The following is a 10,491-nucleotide window of genomic DNA, read 5'->3' as shown; positions in this document are numbered from 1 at the left end:
ACTATAATGTGTTTTGTTTAAATATAATACTGGCTGAAGTTTAATTTTTACATTTACCAAACACGTAAACTCCTTGTCGTAATTGATATTATACTGTGCTGGGCGCTGGCTACTTATAAATGTTATTAGTATAATAGTAATCCGGTGAAAATATATATTATTTATCGTTGGCGACGAATATATACATTGTGTAAATGTTTAATCAGATAGAATCAATTTATTTAAAACGTAGATACGATATTATTATTTTACAATAAATTGCTTTGAATAGTTTTTAACTTTTAAGTTCGCTTTTTATATATCATAGTGTTTAAATTACAGTAAAGTAATGTTTTCAATTAATGGAATTTACATTTTTACCTTCGACTTCAAATATACATACTTTCGTTGTATGAAGTGATATGCTGTCAAACAATAAAGAAGTGGCTGCAGGTCGTAAGTAAATGTATGCTATTTTATAGGAGATGTAGTTAAATCCAATCTTGCTCGCGTACTAAACATAGTTCAAATCAGGGCTTGAAATCGAAATAAAATTTTTCGATTTTAATTTCAATTTTGCTTATCGATTTTAGTTCTTTTTGATTTAAATTTAAAAATAATTTATCGATTTTAGTTTTTTTCGATTTCAATTTAAAAATAATATATCAATTTTAGTTTTTTTTGATTTTGATTTAAAAATAATATATCGATTTCATTATATTATGATTTTGATTTTAAATATAATTTTCTTTTTTTCAATTTTAGATTACATTTTAAAATTTAAATATCAAATTTATACTATTATTATTTCAATGTCACTGAAATATTTTCAATTTATGAACTTTAACTACATTTTTGATTATTCTTTATTACTTTTACATTTCAATCAATGTGAAATTTAGATTAGATTTTAGATTCTGATATTGATTAACTTTATCAATTAAATTTCTGTCGCAACCAGGCCCGTATTTAAGGGAGGGCTCGGAGGAGCAATTGCCCCTGGCGGCAGTATAAAAATTAGGTTTAGGGGCGGCAAAATATTGAAATGGTCAAAAATGTAAAATGAAGGTTAGCCCCTGGCGGCAATATTTGTTAATACGGGCCTGGTCGCAACCATTTAAAATTTAAATAATAATGCCCAAGATCTAACGTTTACCTAGTGTTTAGACTTTTTTAATAACAAAACACTTAAGAGCCACCAAAATTAAAGATATTACCCAATAGATTGTTATGCTTTTTCAATTTTTTAAAGAATGATTTTTAAATAAAATAACAATTATAAGACATACCTACAGTACGAACATCCCAATATTCTATTTATTATTAAATACTAATATAAATCTATAAAATAAAACACAAATCATATTTTTATTCAACTTTTTAATAAGATTAATAATCAATTACAAATGAGTTTTTAAGCATTAACTTTCATAAATTTTGTGTTTGAACGTAGTATCATTATGGCATCTAATAAATTGGCTGATAAGGATGTACGTAGATCAGATAATATAAACTTTATTCCACTAAAACTCCGTTCAACACTAACCTGAAAAAATAAAAAATAAAAAATTCCACATGAAAATACAAAGTATTAACAATATTGTATATACCTGAGTAGCGGGTACGGCAAGAACAATATTTGCTAGCTTATAAAGATCAGACTTATCATGTTTTTGGGATTCCCAGAATGCAAGTATGTTTGTTTTATAATGTAGACGCTCTACATTTTTAAAATTATGCAAACTAGTGGATATATCATTTAAGGTATTTGTTTCACTACGATTACTTGCAACAGATGTTTGTGATGACAAAAACAATTCAAATCCATCATCAATTGTTTCTGCAGTATTATCAGGAGAATCAATAACATTGGCTAAAAAAAAATTATACTATTATTTACCACTACAAGTTAAAATAATTGTTTTATCAATCTGTGTTAACCTATAGCAGAGTTATTGACATCATCAGTTTGACATACATCTTGTATCTGAATCATACATTTCCATGTTTTAATTAAATGATTAATTCCAGTATTTTTGTCAGTTTCATTTAACATGCATTGGTAACGTGGATCAAGGAAAATTGCTAGAAAAAAAGTTTCAAATATTGAAATATAACTAAATACTAAATATTATGTAGACAAATTATCCTGCAGAAAAAAAAGCAATAATGGTGAATGTGTAAACTGTTATCAGGACTCGTGTGTACAAACAATGATATGTTTTCTTTTAAAATCTAATTTTTTAATATATAAACAAAACAAATATATAAGACATAAGTACATCTAAAATTTTAAAAGTTTTTGTTAAGAATAAATAATGTTTAAGTCAACAGCAGCACCAATTCACCAGTCTTTAAATTATTTAGAATATAAGGAATATATATATTTAGAATATAGTCATTGTATATGACTATGACAATTATTATATTTCATCAAACAAACCTGCCAAAAAGATTGGATTCTTTAATAATAGCACCTCACGCTGTTTCATAGATTTCAAAATTTGTTTAGCTAATATTGAACCGTTAGACTGGAGACCATGTGATGCTTTAAGCCATACTCCAAAGAAGTCACCGAGGTTTATGTCCTGCTTTTGAAGAGCAAGAGTAGCTATTTTAACAGGCATTAATGCATCAACCTATACACAATAAATATATCTATTAGTTACTAATATAATCAAAAATTAAAAACTTTTATTAAGGTAGTATAATATAGGATACGGTCTACACTTTATAAATGGGCAATGAACATATTATAATAGTTTGATATTCTTTTTTCATTAATTTTATCATTACTAAATTTAGAGTTATTGGTAAAATAGTGTTGCCGATTGTTATATTAGCGATACCTATATCCAAAGTTTATATTAAATATATACTACTCTATAATATTTGATACCCACTAATAAATTATAAGATATTTATTAAAAATAAAAACTTACAATGCTTTGAATAGAATCCCATTCACTTTTTTTTAATTTGAGTTCAGTATTAGTACTATGGTGGGTTTGGCAAAACTCTTTCAACTCTAATAATCTGAATAACATATTAAAGACAGAGTTCCATCTTGTTTCGTTATCTATTATAGCATATTTGAGGTTTTTTCTTTTTAGCCAAGTGGCATACTTAGGAGTTCTCAATTTTTTCACCACCTGGTTTTGTAAAATAGGAAAATTATGAGCATAAATAAAATCATCAAACCAACATATTATACTATACTATGTAAAACTTTTAAAATTATACTATTATACCTTTCTAGCTTGAACTATGCAACTGGTGATTGGTGCGTTTTTAAACCCATCTAGAATACATAGTTGCAAAGTATGCACAGCACATCGCACACATGAGGTTATAGGTGAAGGACATAAGGCATCAAACACATCATCTTCAAAAGATTGAATAGATATGGTAGCTTCATCTGTCAATTTATAAATTTTATTTATTTATAGAAGATACCCAGTCATTTCACAAAAATTTGTTTTATGATTTACTACTATTCAGTATTTATTATTTAAGTGTGTGCGGTAATATGATAACTACCTACTCAGTATAAACTGAAATTTTCAATATATAGCCTATAGGTATATTCATTTTATTTTTACATTTAAGTTACCAACATCTGACTCTTAAATATAAAACGGGCTTTGTTTATTTTAAAATACAAAGCTACTTTACCTTTAAAAATATATTAATTTTGTTTGTCGTGAAAATATTTAGACCACACTTTTTATTTATTTAATATATGTAATTTATTTGATTTAAATTCAGATTTTAAAATATTTAAAAATAATAATTATAATCTAAGCAATTAATCTTGGATATTTAAGTTTAGGTATGTAAAATGTAACTATAAAAACATTTATATTTCTTTAAAGTTTAAATACTTTTAATAATTGATTAATGGTGTATTATGGTAGATTTGAGTCAACGTTTAAAATAAAGGTAACTACATACTTAATATTTAAATTAAAAAAAAAAGGTTCATTATACATTTTCATATTATTTTTTTAAGCTTTGTAAACCAGATTATTTTAACTAATATACCTGTATTAAATAAATCAATCAAGAGTTCATTTTCAATGTCTTCATTAGATATTGGTGTCCCACCACTAGGATACTCATTATCACTGTCTTCATTGTTGATGTCTGTAGTATTATCATTAACCTCATCACTCTCATCAACAAAATCATTTTCAATATCATTGACAGTCATTATCCTAGCCATCTTTATCATATTCGCTGCATTGTCACAAGTTATTGTGTAAATTTGTTCTCGAGTTATTTCATACTTTACAAGTACATCAAGAAGCTATAAAAAGGTAATACAAATTGAAGTATATATTAATATCTATATTAATGCAGTTCAAAAACAAATAAATATTATTTTATTTTTACCGATTGTTTTAAATTTTCTGCTGTATGCGTGTCAAATAATTCTACCATTGCTAACGTTTTCAAAGTAATTTCACCATTTTTAATATATTGAATATTTATACCTAATATTGAACGATTATGACGTTTAACTGAGTCGATCTTTAAACTTATTAGTTGCTTTTTAATGTCATTTTTAATACATGAAATAATAACATTTGATGCATTCAAAATGTGATTTTTAATATTTTGAGAATTAATAGTAAATCCTAAAATTTTAAACAAAATGTCATTCTTATCATAAACCTTATTAATTTATTAAAGACATTGATTAAGTACAAACCATTGATGCACGGCTGTACAGTGTACACTGATACACAGCACTATGCATTTTATGTTTGCATACTTTGGTACATAATATAATATATTATTATATAATGTAAGCAAAAAATCAAATCTAATGCGCTCCGTGTATCAGTGTACAGCCAATGTTATAGTTAGATATTTAAATATAATTTAAAATAATATATTTACCTCCGCCAATTGCTTCTGTTAAAGGACGCAGAATTTTAGAAAACCCTGAATCATTGAAAATGGTCAAAGGTCTACCATTTATAGTTACCATTTCAGTACATGCCTCCAACAAAGAACTTTTATTCAAATTAATGTTTAATTTTTTTTTTCAACTGAAATATGTTTATCTAAAGGTCCATGTTTCTGTTTCAAAAGATTTAGGTAGATACAATTATGTAAAAAATTTAAAATAAAAAATGTTAATACTATAAATACTTACTTTATTTGAGCATGAATTATCTTCATCATTTGGACGCTTTACACCACTATTTACGAACTTCTGTTTTTTAATATCTTCCTTAGCTTTATCCAACATGATAGCTTCATCAGGATGAGTTGTTCGTATGTGCGTTTCCAAATTATGACTAACACTACCTTTAATTACAGGTCTACGACACCCTTCAATCTTACATACGGACTCATTTTTGTCAATATTGTAAGAAAAAAATAATTTTTTCACGGGATTAGTTTGAGGTCTACCCATTTAAAATTATATAATATGACAATTTTACAACGTGATAACTAATAACCGGACATGAGCGGCATACACGGCAAGCTTCAGCAAACTGAACAGTCAAATCGACAAAATGTAATGATTGAGATTGACGACGCGTAGCAAATTAAATTATTAAAACTATTTTAGTATTTAAGGTTATTGGTTTAAACTTAACAACATACGCGCCACGCACTAAGATATTATTATCTTACCTCCATAATGCAAAATATCTATATACGGAATAAATAATGTACGATAATGGAAAAATTATTTTTCCAAGCATTTTACTTAATAATAAGTTAAATGTGTGTATGGAAATAAAACTTACAATAACAACAACTATCGCCTGTCGAACGCTGATTCCTTTTATCCTATAATATGTATTATGTAGGTACACTATATTGTAAAGATTCTATTTTAACTTTCAAGAAAACAAAATATTAGACACAAGTTATTAATTATTACTAGTAATTAGTTATTACTATTGTGCATAATACGCAATATGGTCATTATGTAAGTATATAATAGTCAATGCTATAACTTATAACTCAATATATTATCAATGCGTGTGCCTATTAACAATATAAAATATAAATAGACCTGATGGCTGTATGCCTGTATACTTTTTAATTTTAAATTAAATGTTTTTTGTAATTTCTTTAAAATCGATATTATTATGATATGATTTCGATATTGATATAAATTATCGATTTCAACTTTTTTCAATTTTAATATAAATTTTGGAAATCATTAACCAGCATTAATGATTTCGATATTACTTTTGATTTTTTAAAAAATTTTTAACGATTTTTATCGATATTTAAAATCGATTTTGAAATCGATTTCAAGCCCTGGTTCAAATTAGTTAAAGAATGATAGGTGAACTTAGGAAGCATTCGCTAAGTTTCGTTTTCAAAAATGTTAGTAAAAATAATTTATTAGAAAATCGTGGTTCATCCTCGATTGTACATAATTGTACATTTACACATAAATGGTTAAGTCAAGGTTAAGTCAAAAATGTGTAATTTCGTCCAAATTTTAACTTTAAAATGTTTATTATAAAAAATAATTGTTATAGTATGAATATTTATAAGAATCCTAATTTTCAATTTTCAATCCTTGGCTATAAAAATTGAACATTTTCGAGTTTTTTATAAATGTTGTCAACATTTGAAGTTTAAATACTTAAAAAAAATCTTACGTATGGATCTTAAATATTTCCTAACTGCTATTATATCTACTTATGAGGAATCTTGTATTAAATTTTCAAAGGTTTTTACTCAACAAATAAGATTTTAAACTTTTATAAATAACTCAAAACGAGTCAAAATAATTTGATCACATGTGATCTACAAAAATTGATACAATAAACATTTGATGAAAATTTCAATTAAGTACCTACAGTTATTAGTTTTTGAATAGCGACATAATATGAAAATCGTCGTATGAGAAAAAGTTAAATTCCGGATAAATATTCACTGTCTAACTAAATCGTAAAATATTAATTTGACTTTCTGGTAAACTTTTTTTCAGTTAAATATAGGAGAATATTTTATTCAATTTTCAAAGCTTAGCTGATATCTTAGATATAATATCTAACTCGAAATAATTTGCCAATTTTCGTAACTTTGATGACTTTTGCCTAGAGATAAAAATTACATTTATAATTTCACTAGTAGATACCTACCTACCTACTTAGTTTAAAAATACAATACCTATGTACATTTTCAAGTAGTTTACGCTATACATATACAAATAATAAAACAATCGCGGTTCATCCTCGATTGTATATATTTACACATAAATGAAGGTTTACCAGCAGAGGGCTCATGGGGTCATTATATGTTTAAATTTTGTGCGAGACTAAAATCCACAAAATATTTTAGCTCGTTTTGAGCTATTTAATATAAAAACTTAATTTTAAAAGTAATTAAAACTGTATAAAGGTAAGCAAACATTTTGGAAATTGTAATACTATTGATGTAGGAAATTAGATATTATTGTGTTTAAAGTAAAGTATGGTTTTCAATAAATTTAATATTTTCCTCGATTTAAAATGGCTGCTGACACAGTACTTAGTGCACTATAAGTTTCACAAGTGATGTTATACTCTGTCAAACAATTAATATGTGGCTGCAGGTCGTAGTTAGATTCTGTTTTACTTGCGTTAATAATATGGTGTACCTACCTATTTAGCTTTTAACCTAAGTAATAGATAATAGCTATGCTGTTGGTGGAATTATTCAATGGTAGATGCTGAAAAATATCCCAAATGAAATTGTTAAAAACCACGGCACAACAAATTATCGCTGATTAGCTATTTTGTGCAGATTATAATAATATTATATGCATAAAGTGGCTGTTTGCATAGTGGTGGGGGGGGGGGGGGCACGGGACCAGCAGGCAATTTACCGTGGTGGCACACTTTGGGGCCGGAAAAATTATCTCAGATAAAATGAACAAAATATTAAATTTTGTTTCTAAAGAAAACATCCATCTGAAAAATTATGCGCTGTATAAATAACAGTGATATTTATACCTATATTAAGTTTAAAATTGAAATATTATTCATGTTATCTTCTGTGAGTGTTACAACAATTATTAAGTCATTTTTTAAGGACATATCATTGCGGTTAAAATTTTTTTGGGCATTTTTTAGATAGTATTTAGGGTATTTAATCTGGGTCCTAATTACAATGTATTGTTAGTGCAAAATAAATGACAATTGAATTTTGTACATTTCAATTAAAATATTTAGTGAAAAATATTATATTAATAATTTTGCATTAACTATTAAGTTTAGGTTGAATATTGGTACAATAATTATAGTTTTTCGTCTTGATCTATAAGATTTTAAATCTTTTATAATATTTCTATTATATCATAGTCGCCTGAACATTTTAGTTTCCTCCCTCCCCGTTGTCTTCAATATCTGCAAAATATCAGTGTTTGGAAGAAACGGTTTCCTAGAATGAATTTTTTTTTAAAGAATGGCACGATGAACGAATTCCTTTTTATAAAAATAGAACGAGAATATGAACTAATTCTTTTTTTCAAGGAAAAATAACAAAATTGTTCGTTCCTTTCTAGTTCCAATAATTTACACAGATAATTATGTAAATACTTGAAATTAAGATATATTTTTTTTAATGTGTATAATATTGTATATTGCTAATTAGTGATCGGTATCGAGTATCGACGTTAAGACGATCGACATACGTTGGCCAACAATTTCAGATGTTGTTGCGTGTGCCGCGCTGTTTGCTGTTTTTTTTCCGAGTGTGCCGCCACCGTTGTTGTCACGCTAAGTGTTGTTTAAAACTAAACTCATATCCTACTCCTGTTCAACGTGCTATCGGTGCCCATTTTGGGCGAGGAAAGTTTTATTAAATATTTTTGAATGACCAGGTTCCAGTTTAATGTACTTTTTTTTAAAAATTTAAAATAGTATAACAAAACAAAATACTCACTTTCGACCTCCAAAAGAAAAATTAGCTGTTTGCCTGAGGTATAATAATATGGCATTTAATATTTTAATAATATATTAATCCGCAACAAAATATTTTTCATTTTACGTGTATTTTTTTAGATTCTTGGGAACTGGTGACTTATACTTTACAATTGCATTTAGCTTTGGACTGGGACATTCAACAGTACAATCAATTGTACTCGAAGTATGCAGTGCGATTATTTCAAAATTGAAAGACAAATATCTTTCTATTCCTGGAGAAGAAGATTGGAAGTGAATCATATATTGATCATTATAAATTTTTCGTGACCTATATTTGTTATATAATTATCATAAGTACCTACATCTGAATCAAATCATCCACAATCGATATACACAAATCTATATAATATAAATTGTTGTCGACAGTTACGAGTAGTCTGTATATTTAATTAATTTGTTATAACGGTTGTGGAGGACAGTGAGAAAAAAGTCTTGGGTGATTTGAAGAGACGAAGGGGTGTAGTAAAGGCATCACTTACCAGAGTTCAAACCTTTATTAACAAATTTAATCCTAGGGATGATCCCATCTCACTATTAGAATTTCGTAAGGAAGAGTTACCACAGATAAATCGAAAATTTGATAGCGTCCAGTATGAAATAGAGTTGATCGACGCCGATAATTTCGCTGAAGCTGAAAAGATAGGGAGGAGTTTGAAAACACTTATTTTGCTATACGGTCAGAGTTGCAACAGATTATAAATGTAGAAAAAAGTCTAAATACGTCTATAAATAATGCCTCGAGCAGCACAACAACCGGGCATACCCAAAGTGCGCGTTTACCTCCGATCTCCTTACCAAGCTTTAGTGGTAATATCCAAGAATGGAAATCATATTTTGATTGTTTCAAAGCTATGGTGCATAATGATGATAATTGCCCAGCAGCACAAAAATTCTCCCATCTTAGGTCCACTCTAAGTGGTCAAGCTCTAGATGTTATTAAGGGGCTACCTATGACTGAAAATAATTATAAGGTGGCAATCAAAAAATTGCAACAGCGTTATGACAACTAGAGTTTAGTCATACAGTCGCATATACGTGCAATTCTAGACTTCCATCAAGTTGAATCAGCCTCAGGTATGCAATTGCAAATTCTACATTCAAATGTTTCGGCGCATGTTGCGGCCCTTGCAGCTCTAGATCAGCACATTCAACATTGGGATGCTTGGCTAGTGACAGTTGTTTTGAGAAAATTAGATCAATCCACAATCAATCAAGACTGGCAGCTTTGGTGCTCCAACACAGATTTGCCAACGTACGCTGAGTTAGAAGGTTTTTTAATGAACAGGTGCATCGCGTTAGAATCAACTGAAAGGCTGTTTGTAAGTTCTGAGAGATATAAGGATATTATTGCAGCAAGTGATCTCAAAATGAAAAAATCCCACCAGAGCAACAATTCAAAAAAAGGTCTTTTTATATCTACCGAAAGACCCGTAAAATGTCCATGCTGCTCTGATGAGCATAAATTATATGCGTGCAATAAATTTAAGGAAATGGCCAAGGGGATCGTGTGACATTTGTAAGAGACTCGAGGTTATGCTTTAATTGTCTGACCCCGAATCAT

General features: G+C 27.9%; 1 protein-coding gene across 2 annotated transcripts; it reads right to left on the bottom strand.

Annotated features, from left to right (window-relative positions):
- Positions 1–1,375: 1,375 nt before the first annotated feature.
- On the bottom strand, positions 1,376–4,509 carry LOC132946043 (uncharacterized). Of its 2 annotated transcripts, none has more exons than XM_061015865.1 (8): positions 4,375–4,509; positions 4,024–4,288; positions 3,231–3,397; positions 2,922–3,131; positions 2,423–2,618; positions 1,921–2,064; positions 1,590–1,852; positions 1,376–1,525 (listed from the first exon to the last, which is right to left on the bottom strand). In XM_061015865.1, the coding sequence occupies exons 1-8, from the start codon at positions 4,420–4,422 to the stop codon at positions 1,394–1,396; spliced, it is 1,425 nt and encodes a 474-aa protein (XP_060871848.1). In that variant the 5' UTR covers positions 4,423–4,509; the 3' UTR covers positions 1,376–1,393. The 2 variants fall into 2 exon arrangements, with proteins under 2 accessions (XP_060871848.1, XP_060871849.1); XM_061015866.1 differs by having other exon boundaries at positions 1,403–1,520.
- Positions 4,510–10,491: the final 5,982 nt, after the last annotated feature.

The sequence above is a fragment of the Metopolophium dirhodum genome, chromosome 6 (genome assembly GCF_019925205.1).
Source record: "Metopolophium dirhodum isolate CAU chromosome 6, ASM1992520v1, whole genome shotgun sequence".
NCBI lineage: Eukaryota > Metazoa > Arthropoda > Insecta > Hemiptera > Aphididae > Metopolophium > Metopolophium dirhodum.
Note: the sequence above shows the minus strand (reverse complement) of the source record. Positions and strands in the feature narration are given on the sequence as shown.